At 42.9% G+C, this 18,435-nt stretch overlaps 1 protein-coding gene across 1 annotated transcript; it reads left to right on the forward strand.

The window, feature by feature from the left end:
* Positions 1–1,226: 1,226 nt before the first annotated feature.
* pithd1 (PITH (C-terminal proteasome-interacting domain of thioredoxin-like) domain containing 1) lies at positions 1,227–15,499 on the forward strand. The gene is made up of 7 exons (XM_061897217.1): positions 1,227–1,320; positions 1,421–1,623; positions 3,720–3,763; positions 3,846–3,923; positions 10,295–10,399; positions 10,494–10,602; positions 14,908–15,499. The coding sequence occupies exons 2-7, from the start codon at positions 1,429–1,431 to the stop codon at positions 15,007–15,009; spliced, it is 633 nt and encodes a 210-aa protein (XP_061753201.1). The 5' UTR covers positions 1,227–1,320; positions 1,421–1,428; the 3' UTR covers positions 15,010–15,499.
* The last annotated feature ends 2,936 nt before the right edge of the window (positions 15,500–18,435 follow it).

The raw sequence follows: 18,435 nt of genomic DNA on the forward strand, positions 1-18,435 counted from the left end.
AGTACGTGTCAGAGAGTATAAATAAACAATTTTTCATATTTTAGTAAGAGGTTTGATATTTTACTAGTCATACCAAATTTGTGGTTCGCTTATAAATGCCATCAATGTCATACATAAATATAGCTGAAGTTCACAACTTTACACACATTTTCGTTGAGATGAAAAAAAACACGAGTTTTATGGTGAAAAGCATAACCGAAAGTAAGAATCAGACGGCAAAAACCGCTGTTCATATTCTGGTGAAATTTCACTTTCACCAAATTTATCGGCTGCGAATATTTTTTTCATGTTTTAACTAAAAACAGCTAAGTTTCACACTCATTTTCCTAGCCATTCAAAATGTTAATTTTTAGGATGAAAAGCATAACCGGAAGTAAACATCAGACTGTATAGCTGCTGTTAATTTTTGGGTAAGAAAGTTGTTGTTTTTTACCACTTATGCAAAATGTATTGTTGTGTATACTATTAATGGTAAATAAAAAAAAAAGTTAAGGTTCACTATGTATTTTAGAAATTTAAAACATTAAGATTTAAGATGAAAAGCAGAACTGGAGGTACATGTCAGAGAGTATAAATAAAGCATTGTTCATATTTAATTAAGAGGTAATTTTACTACTCAAACCAAATTTGTTATTTGTTTATGCCATCAATGTCATGTAAAAAATAGCCACAGTTCACAACTTCACACACATTTTTGTTGCTATTCAAAAAACACACGTTTTAGGGTGAAAAGCATAACCGAAAGTAAGAATCAGAGGGCAAAAACCGTTGTTCATATTTTGGTAAGATTTTACTTCCACCGAAATTACCGGCTGCGAATATTGTTCTTTGAAATTATTCAAGTTTCACACTCATTTTCTTAGCCATTCAAAATTTAAATTTTAGGATGAAAAGCTTAACCGGAAGTAAACATCAAACTGTATAGCAGCTTTTTTTTTTTTTGGGTAAGAAAGTTGTTTTTTACCACATATGCAAAATTTATCGTTGTGTATACTATTAATGGTAAATTTAAAAATAGTTAAGGTTCGTAGTATATTTTAGCGATTTAAAACATTAAGATTTAGGATTAAAGCATAACCGGAAGTACATGTCAGAGCGTATACATAAATCATTGTTCATATTTTAGTGAGAGTTTTTTTTATTTTACCACTCATACCAAATTATGCCATCAATGTCGTATATAAAAATATCTAATGCTCACAATTTTACTAAGCGATTAAAAACATTGAATTTTAGTGTGAAAAGCATAACCCGGAAGTTTATGTCAGCCAGCGTCTGAAGCCAGCTGGTGTAACACGCCGCCAAATGAAAGTTGTCTATGTCAGTAATTCTCCACGCCAGTGTCGTAACTCGCTTTCACTTCCTCTTTTCGGAACACATTGAACAAAAAAAGAACAAAAGGTCCCCTCTGTCTCCACAGCCACCATAATGTCGGGACACGGACACGGCCATCACGACCACGGCTGCAGCTGCGAGGGCTCCCATGAGCCCGCCGAGAGAGGCGTCGAGTACGGCCTGTATCAGCGGATCGACCTGGACAAGATGCAGTGTCTGAACGAGAGCAGGGACGGCGACGGCAGGCTGGTGTTCAAGCCGTGGGACCAGCGGAAAGACCGGGACAAGGTAGGCAGCACGGCTGACCTCCCAAACAAACTTAAAAAGACTTCCATCCATCTTCTTCCGCTTATCCGAGGTCGGGTCGCGGGGGCAGCAGCCTAAGCAGGGAAGCCCAGACTTCCCTCTCCCCACCACTTCGTCCAGCTCTTCCCGGGGGATCCCGAGGCGTTCCCAAGCCAGCCGGGAGACATAGTCTTCCCAACGGGTCCTGGGTCTACCCCGTGGCCTCCTACCGGTTGGACGTGCCCTAAACAGTTCGGGTGGCATCCTGACCACCTCATCTGGCTGCTCTCCATGTGGAGGAGCAGCAGCTTTACTTTGAGCTCCTCCCGGATGACAGACTTGAATGCCATTTTACAAAGTCCACCTTTGGCCGATTCAAATAAGCAGAGTCGTTTCAAATATCGATATCAACACCATATTGCACAAATACTATATTGACAACTACATTAGGTATAACATAGTCAGTAGCCATGTGTTTTTATATGAAAAATAATGTTCAAAGTATATATGAAAAGGTTTAAACATAATTTATTTCCTTGATTTTCCGCCGGGCCGCGAATTAATTTAAAACTTCTTCAGAAGCATGCAGTAAAAGTAAGCATGCACTAATTAATTTAAAACCTCTTCTCACTCCGGCACTTACCAAAGACATGCAGTAAAAATTTGAGTGTGATGTAAGCTTGGACCTTAAATCCTACTGAATAGCTCTTAATCTTCTTTCCTTTATGCGATTTCAAATTACCGGTATTGAAATCAGCCTCCTCCATTTTGAAAATGACGACAGGGGAAGTTTTACTCGTGACGTCACAAGTTTGACCAGGCGGTAATTCAAGGCAGGCGCATACTATATGCCCTGCGGCAATTCAAGGAAATACGGTAGTTTTATAGGTCAAACGGGTCAAATCTACTGTAGTAAAGTCCATTCCAAACTGTAGTGTAGCTTTGGCAGTATTTGAAAAGTATACAAAACAAAATAAATGGGCAACAACTTCTTTAGACACAATACATTTGTAAGGAAAAAGTTTTAACTTAAAGGCCTACTGAAATGAGATTTTCTTATTGAAACGGGGATAGCAGGTCCATTCTATGTGTCATACTTGATCATTTCGCGATATTGCCATATTTTTGCTGAAAGGATTTAGTAGAGAACATCGACGATAAAGTTCGCAACTTTTGGTCGCTAATAAATAAAGCCTTGCCTGTACCGGAAGTAGCAGACGATGTGCGTGTGACGTCACGGGTTGTAGGGCTCCTCACATCTACGCGTTGTTTACAATCATGGCCACCAGCAGCAAGAGCTATTCGGACCGAGAAGCGACGAGTTCCCCATTAGTTTGAGCGAGGATGAAATATTCGTGGATGAGGAAAGTTAGAGTGAAGCACTAATTTTAAAAAAAAAGAAAAGAAAGAAAAGGCGACGGCTCCAGGCAGCAGCAGTGGGAGCGTTTCAGATGTATTTAGACACATTTACTAGGATGATTCTGGAAAATACTTTATCTGCTTATTCTGTTAATAGTGTTTTAGTGAGATTATAAAGTCATACCTGAAAGTCGGATGGCTGCGGCGAACGCCAGTGTCTCTGAGAGAAGCCGAGGAGCCAAGATCTCAGCTGCCTTTTTGAGCTGCAGGAGGAGGTCGCATAATCCACTGAAGTCTCCTGTAAAAGCCGACTCAATATCACAATTTTCCCATCCAAAAACTTGCTGGTTGACGTAGAGAAAACATGTTCGCTTGACCGCTCTGTGTTAAAGCTTCACAACAAACAAAGAAACACCGGCGGTGTTTCGGTTGCTAAAGGCGGCTGCAATCCACCGCTTTCCACCAACAGCATTCTTCTTTGACGTCTCCATTATTAATTGAACAAATTGCAAAAGATTCAGCAACACAGATGTCCAAAATACTGTGTAATTATGCGATGAAAAGAGACTACTTTTAGCCGTATGTGGTTTTTGTGTTTTTGGAAACTGTGGGCGTCATGTCCCCAAAAGGGACAAGCGGTAGGAAATGGATGGATGAAAATGGCCACCGATTGTACACCTCTGTGCTATATGGATGACTGTGTGAAATGATGCAGTGATTGCTGGTGTTTCCCCTTGCAGTACGTGGAGAGCGACGCCGATCAAGAGCTGCTGTTCAATATCCCGTAAGTTGTATTTCCCTTGATGAGTCGGCGGGATCGCACACGGTTGGGTTGCCGTTGGCGATGACGCTCGTCTCCTCCTCAGTTTCACAGGTAGCGTCAAGCTGAAAGGAGTCATCATCTCCGGGGAGGACGACGGCTCACACCCGGCAGAGATACGACTGTGAGTGGGACCGGCGCCCGTCCCGGCGTCCACCGAACATAGTCACTGTTTTGTGTTGGCGCGCCAGGGATACATTTGGACCGCTACACATCGTCTTCCAGAGAACAAGACAACATAGCAGGAGGGAGCAGTGTTGCCAACTTCCCAACTTATTTCCTCATACAAACATTAATCACTTTTCAGTTCACGCTTTGGCATATATGTCCTTTTTTACATTTAAACGCATATTCTTCCTGTTTTTGGGGCATTTCCAAGCATAAAAACAGCTATACTAAATAAAAATACCAAAACTGTAATAGTATGAGCCACTGAATGGAAAAAAAACTGCACCAATCGCCAACAATTTGCACAGGAGTTGTCAGCAAACGATTAGCACAGTAGTTGTTAGCACGCGATTAGCGCAGTAATTGTCAGCTAAGGATTAGCACACTAGTTGTCAGCAAGTTAAAGTTAAACTACCAATGATTGTCAAACACATTAGTGCACTAGTTGTCAGCTAGCGTTTATCCCACTAGTGGTCAGCTAGCGATTAGCACTCTAGTTGTTAGCAAGCGATTTGTACAGTACTGGTCAGCAAGCGATTAGCACAGTAGTCGTTAGCACGTGATTAGCACACTAGTTAGCAAGAGGTTAGTGTAGTAGTTGTCTGCTAGCGATTAGCACACTAGTTGTCAGCAAGTTATTAGTGCACTAGTTGTCAGCTAGTGTTTACCCCAATAGAGGTCAGCAAGCGATTAGCACTCTAGTTGTTAGCAAGCGATTGGTACAGTAGGTGTTAGCACGCGATTAGCACACTAGTTAGCAAGAGATTAGTGCAGTAGTTGTCTGCTAGCGATTAGCACACTAGTTGTCAGCAAGTTATTAGTGCACTAGTTGTCAGCTAGTGTTTATCCCACTAGTGGTCAGCTAGCGATTAGCACTGTAGTTGTTAGCAAGCGTTTGGTACAGTACTGGTCGGCAAGCGATTAGCACAGTAGTCGTTAGCATGCGATTAGCACACTAGTTAGCAAGAGATTAGTGCAGTGGTTAACTGCCTACGATTAGCACACTAAATGTCTGCAAGTGATTAGTGCACTAGTTTTCAGCTAGTGTTTACCCCAATAGTGGTCAGCTAGCGATTAGCACTCTAGTTGTTAGCAAGCGATTGGTACAGTAGGTGTTAGCACGCGATTAGCACACTAGTTAGCAAGAGATTAGTGCAGTAGTTGTCTGCTAGCGATTAGCACACTAGTTGTCAGCTAGTGTTTACCCCAATAGTGGTCAGCTAGCGATTAGCACTCTAGTTGTTAGCAAGCGATTGGTACAGTAGGTGTTAGCACGCGATTAGCACACTAGTTAGCAAGAGATTAGTGCAGTAGTTGTCTGCTAGCGATTAGCACACTAGTTGTCAGCTAGTGTTTACCCCAATAGTGGTCAGCTAGCGATTAGCACTCTAGTTGTTAGCAAGCGATTGGTACAGTAGGTGTTAGCACGCGATTAGCACACTAGTTAGCAAGAGATTAGTGCAGTAGTTGTCTGCTAGCGATTAGCACACTAGTTGTCAGCAAGTTATTAGTGCACTAGTTGTCAGCTAGTGTTTATCCCACTAGTGGTCAGCTAGCGATTAGCACTGTAGTTGTTAGCAAGCGTTTGGTACAGTACTGGTCGGCAAGCGATTAGCACAGTAGTCGTTAGCATGCGATTAGCACACTTGTTAGCAAGAGATTAGTGCAGTGGTTAACTGCCTACGATTAGCACACTAAATGTCTGCAAGTGATTAGTGCACTAGTTTTCAGCTAGTGTTTACCCCAATAGTGGTCAGCTAGCGATTAGCACTCTAGTTGTTAGCAAGCGATTGGTACAGTAGGTGTTAGCACGCGATTAGCACACTAGTTAGCAAGAGATTAGTGCAGTAGTTGTCTGCTAGCGATTAGCACACTAGTTGTCAGCAAGTTATTAGTGCATTAGTTGTCAGCTAGTGTTTACCCCAATAGTGGTCAGCTAGCGATTAGCACTCTAGTTGTTAGCAAGCGATTGGTACAGTAGGTGTTAGCACGCGATTAGCACACTAGTTAGCAAGAGATTAGTGCAGTAGTTGTCTGCTAGCGATTAGCGCACTAGTTGTCAGCAAGTTATTAGTGCACTAGTTGTCAGCTAGTGTTTATCCCACTAGTGGTCAGCTAGCGATTAGCACTGTAGTTGTTAGCAAGAGTTTGGTACAATACTGGTCGGCAAGCGATTAGCACAGTAGTTGTTAGCATGCGATTAGCACACTAGTTAGCAAGAGATTAGTGCAGTGGTTAACTGCCTACGATTAGCACACTAAATGTCTGCAAGTGATTAGTGCACTAGTTGTCAGCTAGTGTTTACCCAATAGTGGTCAGCTAGCGATTAGCACTCTTGTTGTTAGCAAGCGATTGGTACAGTAGGTGTTAGCACGCGATTAGCACACTAGTTAGCAAGAGATTAGTGCAGTGGTTGTCTGCTAGCGACTCGCACTCTAGTTGTTAGCAAGCGATTGGTACAGTAGGTGTTAGCACGCGATTAGCACACTAGTTAGCAAGAGATTAGTGCAGCGGTTGTCTGCTAGCGATTAGCACACTAGTTGTCAGCAAGTGATTAGTGCACTAAATGTCAGCTAGTGTTTATCCCACTAGTGGTCAGCTAGCGATTAGCACTGTAGTTGTTAGCAAGCGTTTGGTGCAGTAGTGGTCGGCAAGCGATTAGCACAGTTGTTGTTAGCACGCAATTAGCACACTAGTTATCAAGAGATTAGTGCAGTAGTTGTCTGCTAGCAACTAGCACACTACTTGTCAGCAAGTGATTAGTGCACTAAATGTCAGCTAGTGTTTATCCAACTAGTGGTCAGCTAGCAATTAGCACTCTAGTTGTTAGCAAGCGATTTGTACAGTACTGGTCAGCAAGCGATTAGCACAGTAGTCGTTAGCACGCGATTAGCACACTAGTTAGCAAGAGATTAGTGCAGTGGTTGTCTGCTAGCGACTAGCACACTAGTTGTCAGCAAGTGATTAGTGCACTAGTTTTCAGGTAGCGTTTATCCCACTAGTGGTCAGCTAGCGATTAGCACTCTAGTTTTTAGCAAGCGATTGGTACAGTAGTTGTTAGCACGCGATTAGCTCACTAGTTAGCAAGAGATTAGTGCAGTGTTTGTCTGCTAGCGACTAGCACACTAGTTGTCAGCAAGTGATTAGTTCACTAGTTGTCAGCTAGTGTTTATCCCACTAGTGGTCTGCTAGCGATTATCACTCTAGTTGTTAGCAAGCGTTTGGTGCAGTAGTGGTCGGCTAGCAATTAGCATGCTCGTTGCCGGCAAGCGATTAGCACTGTAGCTGTCAACTAGTGATTAGCACACTAGTTCCCAGCTAAGAATTAACGCACTTGTCAGTAAGTGATTAGAGCACTAGTTGTCAGCTCGCGATTAACGCACTCAGTGTTAGCACACGATTATCACACTAGTTCTCAACTAGGGATTAGCGCAGTAGTTAGCAAGAGATTAGTGTAGTGGTTTTCTGCTAGCGATTAGCACACTAGTTGTCAGCAAGTGATTAATGCACTAGTTGTCAGCTAGTGTTTATCCCACTAGTGGTCAGCTAGCGATTAGCACTCTAGTTGTTAGCAAGCGTTTTGTTCAGTAGTGATTGGCTAGCAATTAGCACAGTAGTTGTTAGCACGCGATTAGCACACTAGTTAGCAAGAGATTAGTGCAGTGGTTGTCTGCTAGCGACTAGCACACTAGTTGTCAGCAAGTGATTAGTGCACTAGTTTTCATTTAGCGTTCATCCCACTAGTGGTCAGCTAGCGATTAGCACTCTAGTTGTTAGCAAGAAATTGGTACAATAGTTGTTAGCACGCGATTAACACACTAGTTAGCAAGAGATTAGTGCAGTGTTTGTCGGCTAGCGACTAGCACACTAGTTGTCAGCAAGTGATTAGTGCACTAGTTGTCAGCTAGTGTTTATCCCACTAGTGGTCAGCTAGCGATTAGCACTCTAGTTGTTAGCAAGCCTTTGGTGCAGTAGTGGTCGGCTAGCAATGAGCATGCTCGTTGCCGGCCAACGATTAGCACTGTAGCTGTCAGCTAGTGATTAGCACACTAGTTCTCAGCTAGGAATTAACGCACTTGTGGTCAGTTAGCGATTAGCACTCTAGTTGTTAGCAAGCGATTGGGGCAGTAGTGGTCGGTTAGCAATTAGCACACCAGTTGTCATCAAGCGATCAGCACGCTAGTTTCCAGTAAACAATTAGCACTGTAGCTGTCAGCTAGTGATTAGCACATTAGTTGTCGACTAGGGATTAACACACTCGTCAGCAAGTGATTAGTGCACTCGTTGTCAGCTCGCGATTAACGCACTCAGTGTTAGCGAGCGATTAGCACACTAGTTGTCAGCAAACGATTAACGCACTTATTGTTGGCTGTCGATTAACACATTCTTTGTCGGCTAGCGATTAGCGCACTCGTTGTCAGCCAGCAATGGACCCACTCAATGTTAGCAAGTGATTAGCCCACTAGTTGACAGCAAGCGATTAGTGCACTAGTTGTCAGCTAGTGTTTACCCCACTAGTGGTCCGCTTGCGATTAACACCCTAGTTGTTATCAAACGATTGGTGCAGTAGTGGTCGGCTGGCAATTAGCACGCTAGTGGTCAGCAATCGATAAGCTCAGTAATTTCCAGCAAGCAATTATCACTGTAGTTGTCAGCTAGCGATCGGCACGTTAGTTGTCAGCTAGGGTTTACCCCACTAGTGGTCCGCTTGCGATTAACACTCTAGTTGTTATCAAACGATTGGTGCAGTAGTGGTCGGCTAGCAATTTGCACGCTAGTGGTCAGCAAGCGATAAGCTCAGTAATTTCCAGGAAGCAATTATCACTGTAGTTGTCAACTAGTGATTAGCACATTAGTTGTCGACTAGGGATTAACACACTCGTCAGCAAGTGATTAGTGCACTCGTTGTCAGCTCGCGATTAACGCACTCTGTTTTAGCGAGCGATTAGCACACTAGTTGTCAGCAAACGATTAACGCATTTGTTGTCGGCTGTCGATCAACACATTCTTTGTCGGCTAGCGATTAGCGCACTCGTTGTCAGCCAGCAATGGACCCACTCAATGTCAGCAAGCGATTAGTGCACTAGTTGTCAGCTAGTGTTTACCCCACTAGTGGTCCGCTTGCGATTAACACCCTAGTTGTTATCAAACGATTGGTGCAGTAGTGGTCGGCTGGCAATTAGCACGCTAGTGGTCAGCAATCGATAAGCTCAGTAATTTCCAGCAAGCAATTATCACTGTAGTTGTCAGCTAGCGATCGGCACGTTAGTTGTCAGCTAGGGTTTACCCCACTAGTGGTCCGCTTGCGATTAACACTCTAGTTGTTATCAAACGATTGGTGCAGTAGTGGTCGGCTAGCAATTTGCACGCTAGTGGTCAGCAAGCGATAAGCTCAGTAATTTCCAGGAAGCAATTATCACTGTAGTTGTCAACTAGTGATTAGCACATTAGTTGTCGACTAGGGATTAACACACTCGTCAGCAAGTGATTAGTGCACTCGTTGTCAGCTCGCGATTAACGCACTCTGTTTTAGCGAGCGATTAGCACACTAGTTGTCAGCAAACGATTAACGCATTTGTTGTCGGCTGTCGATCAACACATTCTTTGTCGGCTAGCGATTAGCGCACTCGTTGTCAGCCAGCAATGGACCCACTCAATGTCAGCAAGCGATTAGTGCACTAGTTGTCAGCTAGTGTTTACCCCACTAGTGATTCGCTTGCGATTAACACCCTAGTTGTTATCAAACGATTGGTGCAGTAGTGGTCGGCTAGCAATTAGCACGCTAGTGGTCAGCAAGCGATAAGCTCAGTAATTTCCAGCAAGCAATTATCACTGTAGTTGTCAGCTAGCGATCGGCACGTTAGTTGTCAGCTAGGGTTTAACACACTCGTCAGCAAGTGATTATTGCACCAGTTGTCAGCACTCAGTGTTAGCAAGCGATTAGCGCACTAGTATTCAGCAAATGATTAACGCACTTGTTGTTGGCAAGCGATTAGTGCACTAGTTGTCAGCAAGCGATGAACGCACTCAATGTCAGCAAGCAATTAACACTGTAGCTGTCAGCTAGCGATTAGCACATTAAAGGTCGGCTAGGGGTTAACACACACGTCAACAAGCAATGAACACACTCAACGTCAGCTGGCGATTAGTGCACCGGTTGTCAGCTTTAGAAGAACACACTCAATGTTAGTAAGCGATTAGCACACAATTTGTCAGCTAGCGATTAGTGCACCAGCTGCCAGAGGCTGAAGTCTTGATAAGAAGTCAACTTAAACCATTCCGGCTGCAAGACAGAGCAAACCTCGCTAATGGGAATGTTGCCTTCAGGTACAAGAACATCCCTCACATGTCTTTTGACGACACTGGCAGAGAACCTGAACAGGCCTTCAGACTCAACCGAGACCCGGACGCTCAGCTGGAGTACCCAACAAAGTGAGGCTCACTATGGTTTAAAAAAAAAAAGGCTTGTTGTTCGGGGATGACTAAGTAATGTGTGTGTGTGTGTGTGTGTGTGTGGTGCGTTTAGAATTGCTCGTTTTTCCAACGTCCAGCACCTGTCCATCCATATCTCCAAGAACTTTGGGGACGAGAACACCCGTATCTACTACATCGGCCTGAGAGGGGAATACTCCGAGGTGCGTCTTTGCATTTTTATTTTTTTTTACTTTCCACGTCACTTCTTTGTGATGATGAAAACAAACACACTTTTTCCTGCACCTTGCCTGGGTCTCTGCGTTCCGGGGTCCAGCCCATAACCGATCATGACACATTTTAGTTGATTATTTTGCAGTGAAAAAGGGCATAGACCAAGTCACAAATGACTACTTATTGGCAATGTTTGGTCGTGCGATTAACAAGGGGTATCGTTCACATTTGAACCGATACGGCACCAATCTGTACTTGACGATACCAATTTTTTTCTACTTTGTGATATTTTGTTTTCTTACACTTCTGGGTCTCATTTGGTCGACTTTGCATGCACTTGACATTAGATGGCAGTAGTGTATCGGCTACGGTGTGTTGCCATAATCAGAGAGTAGTCTTTGCCATTAAGTTGAAGTATTGTCATTTAAGTTCTACAAAGTGTTTATACTGTAAATATTGTACTTATAACACACCAGCTGATTGTAGTTGTAGTTTTCATTACCAAATTCAGAGGTGTTAAAACCGGCAATTGAAATGCTAATTGGTAGCATGTGTATGCCATAGCCCGCGTAAATTAGCATGGTGCTAGCACATTTTTGAAAAGTTACATACTTTTGAGCGCTTTATATCGGACATACTTGCTTTATTAGAATGGGAAAGGAAAGGAAATTTGGTACTATTAACGGTACCGACCCAATTCTTTGGTACTATCGTCTTACCGAGTCACATAAATTCGATCCAGTTCAAATGGTCATATTCGTAGAAAGCTGCCCTGGATGACAGGCTGCACTTTTCAAAATGCGTTAGCTCGATGCTAATTCACTCTGGACATTCGGGTTCAAACACTGATGACATCTAATTAAACAGAACAAGAAGCAAAGAATCAAACAGAGACAGAATTAAATTTGGCTCAATTTGAGGAGAAACGTCTGGTCTGTACTCTTGTACAGTCTCCTCCTTTATTTGGACTTTCTCTGACCACATGGCAACCGCTGCTTCTAAGGGACGGGGGTCATAAAAAGTTCACAGAAAAGATCGTAAAACAGTTCAAAGAAGCGGTGCCTGGTCCTGCTTCCTCTTCGCCTTTGTAGTTCTTGGGTCAGACAATATCTTTCTGTTAATTACAATACAAGAAAGAAACAGAACACCTTCATTTTGCTTCCATCTCCTACACAGTGGAGTTTTACAAGCCTTCTTGGTAGGTCCAATGACGACTTTTGGTCTTCTCGCCGGGAACTAATTTCAACACAAAGTTTTTGTGATGACTTAGAGAAAATTATTCTAAAATGCTACTTTTTAACGTTAGCGATTTTCCATGGCGATTCCAACACCTCCAAAATTGGTTCATGAAAGACGGGGAAAGACTCTGGGGGAGTCTTGTAGCAACAACCTTGCCGAGCTATTCCATTGGGAAAACAAAACCTAGGTTAGAATGTTGCAGCGTGGAAAGCTTCTCCAAGATGTTATCCAGTTTGCGATTTAGTTCCGTCTGAGTAACCAAAACATGGCTGCAAACAGGCGCATCTGTAGTTAACTGCCTGATGGAAAGCACTTGAATGTAAGGCTCCACTCTTTCAAAATGTTGTAGCGTCCTGGATGAGTTAGTGATGCAAGGGGTTCTGGGTATTTGTTCTGTTGTGTTACGGTGCGGATGTTCTCCCAAAATGTGTCATTCTTGTTTGGTGTGGGTTCACAGTGTGGCGCATATTTGTAACAGTGTCGTAACTTTTGGTCGCTAATAAAAAAAGCCATGCGATATGCTTCATGATGTCACGGGTTGTGGAGCTCCTCACATCTGAACATTGTTTCCAATCATGGCCACCAGCAGCGAAAGCGATTCGGACCGAGAAAGCGATGATTTCCCCATTAATTTGAGCGAGGATGAAAGATTTGTGGATGAGGAAAGTGAGAGTGAAGGACTAGAAAAAAAAAAGACTAGGGCAGTGGGAGCGTTTCAGATGTTATTAGACAAATTTACTAGGATAATTCTGGAAAATCCCTTATCTGCTTATTGTGTTACTAGTGTTTTAGTGAGATTATATGGTCGTACTTGTACAACCTGAAGGTCGGCCCCGCACCTTTCTTCAGCACCAGTCGACGGGTGGTGGCGATGCCCATCTTTGCCCTTCGCAAGGGACCCTCTTCGAAACACGATCTTTCGAAATGACCACTGCATAATACACTGTACTTTGTGTGTGTGTGGTCCAATCCAACCGTGTTCGCTTGACATCTCTGTTCCATAGTAAAGCTTCACCGTCATCTTTCGGGAATGTAAACAATGAAACACCGGCTCTGTTTGTGTTGCTAAAGGCGGCCGCAATACACCGCTTCCCACCTACAGCTTTCTTCTTTGACGTCTCCATTATTGATTGAACAAATTGCAAAAGATTCAGCAACACAGATTTCCAGAATACTGTGCGGACGACTTATATCTGGGAACGGTGCTGGAACCAAATGTCCTCTACAATGCGTGACATCACGCGTTTTAGCATGCTGATTCCGCGTGAAATTTAAAATTGCAATTTAGTAAACTAAACCCGGCCGTATTGGCAGGTGTTGCAATGTTAATATTTCATCATTGATATATAAACTATCAGACTGCGTGGTCGGTAGTAGTGGGTTTCAGTAGTGAAGTGAAGTGAATTATATTTATATAGTGCTTTCCTCTAGTGACTCAAAGCGCTTTACATAGTGAAACCCAATATCTAAGTTACATTTAAACCAGTGTGGGTGGCACTGGGAGCAGGTGGGTAAAGTGTCTTGCCCAAGGACACAACGGCAGTGATTAGGATGGCGGAAGCGGTAATCGAACATGAAACCCTCAAGTTGCTGGCACGGCCACTCTACCAACCGAGTTATACCGCCCCAGTAGGCCTTTAAGAGCACAGTTATCATTATTAGCTCACTGCTAAAATGTTACATTTACATTTTATATTTTAACAAAAGAACACAAACAAAAGTACCGAAAATTTAGTACCAATATCCATTCCCACCGTAGCAGTTCAAGTGTGCAAGGTACCAAGCCTTAAAGGCCTACTGAAACCCGCTACTACCGACCACGCAGTCTGATAGTTTATATATCAATGATGAAATATTAACATTGCAACACATGCCAATACGGCCTTTTTAGTTTACTAAATTGCAATTTTAAATTTCCTGCGAGGTGTCCTGTTGAAAACGTCGCGGTATGATGACGCGTGCGTTTGACGTCTCGGGTTGTAGCGGACATTATTTTCCAGCCCGATCCAAGCTATAAGATGTCTGCTTTAATCGCATAATTACACAGCATTCTGGACATCTGTGTTGCTGAATCATTTGCAATTTGTTCAATGAATAATGGAGACGTCAAAGAAGAAAGATGGAGGTGGGAAGCTTTTATCCTTTAGCCACACAAATACAGCCGGTGTTTCCTTGTTTAAAATTACCAGAGGTGAAGCTTTACTTTGGATCAGAGCGGTCAAGCAAACATAGATCCCGACCACATGTCAACCGTCAGTTTTCGGTGAGAAAATTGTGGTAATAAGTTGGCTCTTACTGGAGACATCAGCGGAGCTTCTGTCCTGCTGCAGCTGCGTGACTTCCCCCAGAGACTCTGGCGGTCAATACACCCGTGGTCACACCCGTTTGACTTTTGGGTACTATTTAATCTCACTAAAACACTAGCAACACAATAGGCAGATAAGGGATTTTCCAGAATTATCCTAGTAAATGTGTCTAATAACATCAGAATCACTCCCACTGCAATCGCCTTTTTTTTCTTTTTTCTAGTCCTTCACTCTAAATTTCCTCATCCACGAATCTTTCATCCTCGCTCAAATTAATGGGGAAATTGTCGCTTTCTTGGTCTAAATAGCTCTAGCTGCTGGAGGCTATGGTTGTAAACAATGTGAGGATGTGAAGAGCCCTACAACCCGTGACATCACGCACACATCGTCTGCTACTTCCGGTAAAGGCAAGGCTTTTTTAATTAGCGACCAAAAGTTGCGAGCTTAATCGTCGATGTTCTCTACTAAATCCTTTCAGCAAAAATATGGCAATATCGCGAAATGATCAAGTATGACACATAGAATGGACCTGCTATCCCCGTTTAAATAAGAAAATCTCATTTCAGTAGGCCTTTAAGTGCAGCAAAGGTATCAAAATATGGTTTAGTTCGATTTTAAGTACCTTTTTAGTTGCAACCTAATCTGGTTGCTACCTATAAAATTACCACATTCGGTTGAAGAAATGTGTATCCTAATATATAACCAGGAGTCTGTTTTTCACCTTTAATTCCTTTTTTGCATCCTTTGAAGGCTCACAGGCACGAAGTGACTATCTGCAACTACGAGGCGGCGGCCAACCCTGCCGATCACAAAGTGGAGAGCATCATCCCACAGACCAACTTCATCTCTTGAAGTGTCGCAGGGAAGAAAGGAGGAGGCGGCGGCGGACATCGACGGGCACAAAGATGCTTTTGTGACGACCGCCACGCTACAGGCGACGTCCTGATCCTGACCGAGTGTTGCTTTTCTTTCCTTGGCAATGAAGGCTTGATAACCGGGATATAAGACTTTGTAACCCGCGAGTAGTCACGGCTGAAATAAAACACGGAGCGCTAACGCATTTCTTTGCTGATCCAGGGTCAGATCTCTGCAAGTCCTCCCACATGCCCCAAACAGCCACGCGTGCAGGTCTTCAACAGGAGGTCCGCGGCCCCCAAGGGGTCCTGCAGTGGTACTGCAGGGGGCATCGTGACGATTTTTTGTTAAGTTAGACTTATTGGTTTTGTTTTTTAAATATTTATATTCCCAATTTTTCCAACACACTGTAGTGTGTTTATACGTGGCACGGACCCCCTCCTCACTGTACCTTGCAGCGTTAAAATAAAAACCATGGGTAGTTTAATGTGTTATTGTATTCATTTAAGACAGCTAGTGTTTACTTCATCATTTAGCGCTCTGTAGTTTAGCAAAGCAATTGTGAGCTATCCATTAGCGCACCAGCTGCTAGCAATTAGCATGGCAATTTTCTGCTAGTGATTAGCGCACCCGTTGTCAGTGACTAGTACACTAGTGGCCAGCTAGCTATTAGCGTGTCCGTCATTGGCAAGCGATAAGCCCAGCAGTTGTCGGCGAGCAATTCTCGTTCCAAATGTCAGCAAGCAATTATTGCACCAGTTGTCAACTAGAGATTAGCACACCAGTTAACTAGCGATTAACATAGACTGACCATACGTCCTCTTTTTCCCGGACATGTCCTCTTTGGCGGGACTGTCCGGGGTGTCCGGGCGGGGTTTCTTAAATGCCTCAAATGTCCGGCGTTTTGTGTCAAGGTTGCGTGTATTTTCAATGTACCTACAGGGTTAAAAGGAGTTAAAGGCCTACTGACCCACTACTACCGACCACGCAGTCTGATAGTTTATATATCAATGATGAAATATTAACATTGCAACACATGCCAATACGGCCGGGTTAGTTTACTAAATTGCAATTTTAAATTTTGCGCGGAAGTATCATGCTAAAACGTTGCGGTATGATGACGTGTGCGCGTGATGTCACTCATTGTAGAGGACATTTTGTTCCAGCACCGTTCCCAGCTACAAGTCGTCTCTTTTCATCGCATTATTCCACAGTATTCTGGACATCTGTGTTGCTGAATCTTTTGCAATTTGTTCAATCAATAATGGAGACGTCAAGGAAGAAAGCTGTAGGTGGGAAGCGGTGTGTTGCGGCCGCCTTTAGCAACACAAACACAGCCGGTATTTCATTGTTTACATTCCTGAAAGATGACGTTGAAGCTTTACTATGGAACAGAGATGTCAAGCGAACACTGTTGGATTGGACCACACACACAATCCAATCCAATCCACTTTATTTATATAGCACATTTAAACAATAACGTTTCCAAAGTGCTGCACAGCCATGTTAAAAACAATAAATAAATCAATAAAATTAAAAAAAAGTATATATATATATATATATATATTATGCTCCACCAATGACTGAATAAAAACAAAAAATAAATATAAAACCAATAAAAACAATATAAAAACAAATATGATTAAAAACTATTTTAAAGGGTAAAATCAATTAAAACAGTAAAATAGAAATCAAAGTGTATAAAAAACACAGAGGACAACAGAGAACAGAGGACCACACAACTCACGTAGTGTTAAAAGCCAAAGAATAAAAGTGGGTATTAAGATGAGACTTAAAACACTCCACTGTGGAAGCAGTTTGAACATGGAGCGGCAGAGTGTTCCAAAGCTTAGGGCCGACCACAGAGAAGGCCCTGTCTCCCCTGGTCTTAAGTCTGGTCTTGGGCACCACGAGCTGGAACTGGCTCTCGGACCTCAGAGCGCGCGCAGGGATGTAAATTTGGATGAGGTCCGAGATATATTGAGGTGCCAGTCCATGTAAAGATTTAAAAACAAACAGCAATGTTTTAAAATCAATTCTAAAATGAACAGGGAGCCAGTGCAAACTCTGAAGAATTGGGGTTTTATGCTGGCGTTTCCTGGCCCCTGTTAAAAGTCGTGCTGCCGCGTTCTGGACTAACTGCAACCGGGAGAGAGCTTTTTGGCTAATGACAGCATAAAGTGCATTGCAGTAGTCCAGGCGACTTGAAATAAAAGCATGCTCGACTTGTTTAAAAAGGTTAAAAGATAAAAACGGTTTAACCTTTACTAAAAGACGAAGGTGTTAAAAACACGATTTTAAAACGCCATTGACTTGTTTGTCTAGTTTAAAATCGCTGTCTATAGTGACGCCAAGGCTGGGGACTTTGACAAAGTACAGTGTATTATGCAGCGGTCATTTCAAAAGATCGTGTTTCGAAGAGGGTCCCTTGCGAAGGGCAGAGATGGACATCGCCACCACCTGTCGAATGGTGCTGAAGAAAGGTGTGGGGCCGACCTTCAGGTTGTACATGTTCGACCATATAATCTCACTAAAAGACTAGTAACACAATAAGCAGATAAGGGATTTTCCAGAATTATCGTAGTAAATTTGTCTAATAACATCTGAATCGCTCTCACTGTAGTCTTTTTCACTTTCCTCATCCACAAATCTTTCATCCTCGCTCAGTGGATTATGCGACTTCCTCCTGGAGCTCAAAAAGGCATCTGTGATCTTGGCTCCTCGGCTTCTCTCAGAGACACTGGCGTTCACCGCAGCCATCCGACTTTCAGGTATGACTTTACAATCTCACTATTAAAACAATACGCAGATAAGGGATCTTCCAGAAGTATCCTAGTAAATGTGTTTAATTACATCGGAAACGGTCCCACTGCCGCCACCTGGAGCCGTCGCTTTTTCTTTTTTTTGTGTGATTCACTCTAACTTTCCTCATCCACGAATATTTCATCCTCGCTCAAATTAACGGGGAAACCAACGCTTTCTCGGTCCGAATCTCTCGCTGCTGGTGGCCATGATTGTAAACAATTTTCAGATGTGAGGAGCTCCACAACCCGTGACGTCACGCGCACATCATCTGCTACTTTCGGTACAGGCAAGGCTTTTTTTTTATAAGCACCAAAAGTTGCGAACTTGATCGTCGATGTTCTCTACTAAATCCTTTCAGCAAAAATATGGCAATATCGTGAAATGATCAAGTATGACACTTAGAATGGACCTGCTATCTCCGTTTGAATAAGAAAATGTAATTTCAGTAGGCCTTTAATGCAGTGGTCCTGATTGGTACCGGACCGCAGAATAATTTTTTATTTATTTGTATTTAAAAAAAAAAAAGTAAAAAAAAAATATTTTTTTGTTTTTTGTTTTTTTTATTAAATCAACATAAAAAACACAATATACACTTACAATTAGTGCACCAACCACAAA

This window comes from Nerophis ophidion, linkage group LG04 (genome assembly GCF_033978795.1).
Source record: "Nerophis ophidion isolate RoL-2023_Sa linkage group LG04, RoL_Noph_v1.0, whole genome shotgun sequence".
Taxonomy (NCBI): domain Eukaryota; kingdom Metazoa; phylum Chordata; class Actinopteri; order Syngnathiformes; family Syngnathidae; genus Nerophis; species Nerophis ophidion.

Excerpts from the sequence above, each read along its gene's own strand:
- pithd1 (XM_061897217.1), top strand. The coding sequence starts at position 1,429 with ATGTCGGGACACGGACACGGCCATCACGACCACGGCTGCAGCTGCGAG. Across the intron at positions 3,764-3,845 it reads GAGCTGCTGTTCAATATCCC|TTTCACAGGTAGCGTCAAGC; the intron begins GTAAGTTGTATT and ends TCTCCTCCTCAG. Across the intron at positions 10,603-14,907 it reads TGAGAGGGGAATACTCCGAG|GCTCACAGGCACGAAGTGAC; the intron begins GTGCGTCTTTGC and ends CATCCTTTGAAG.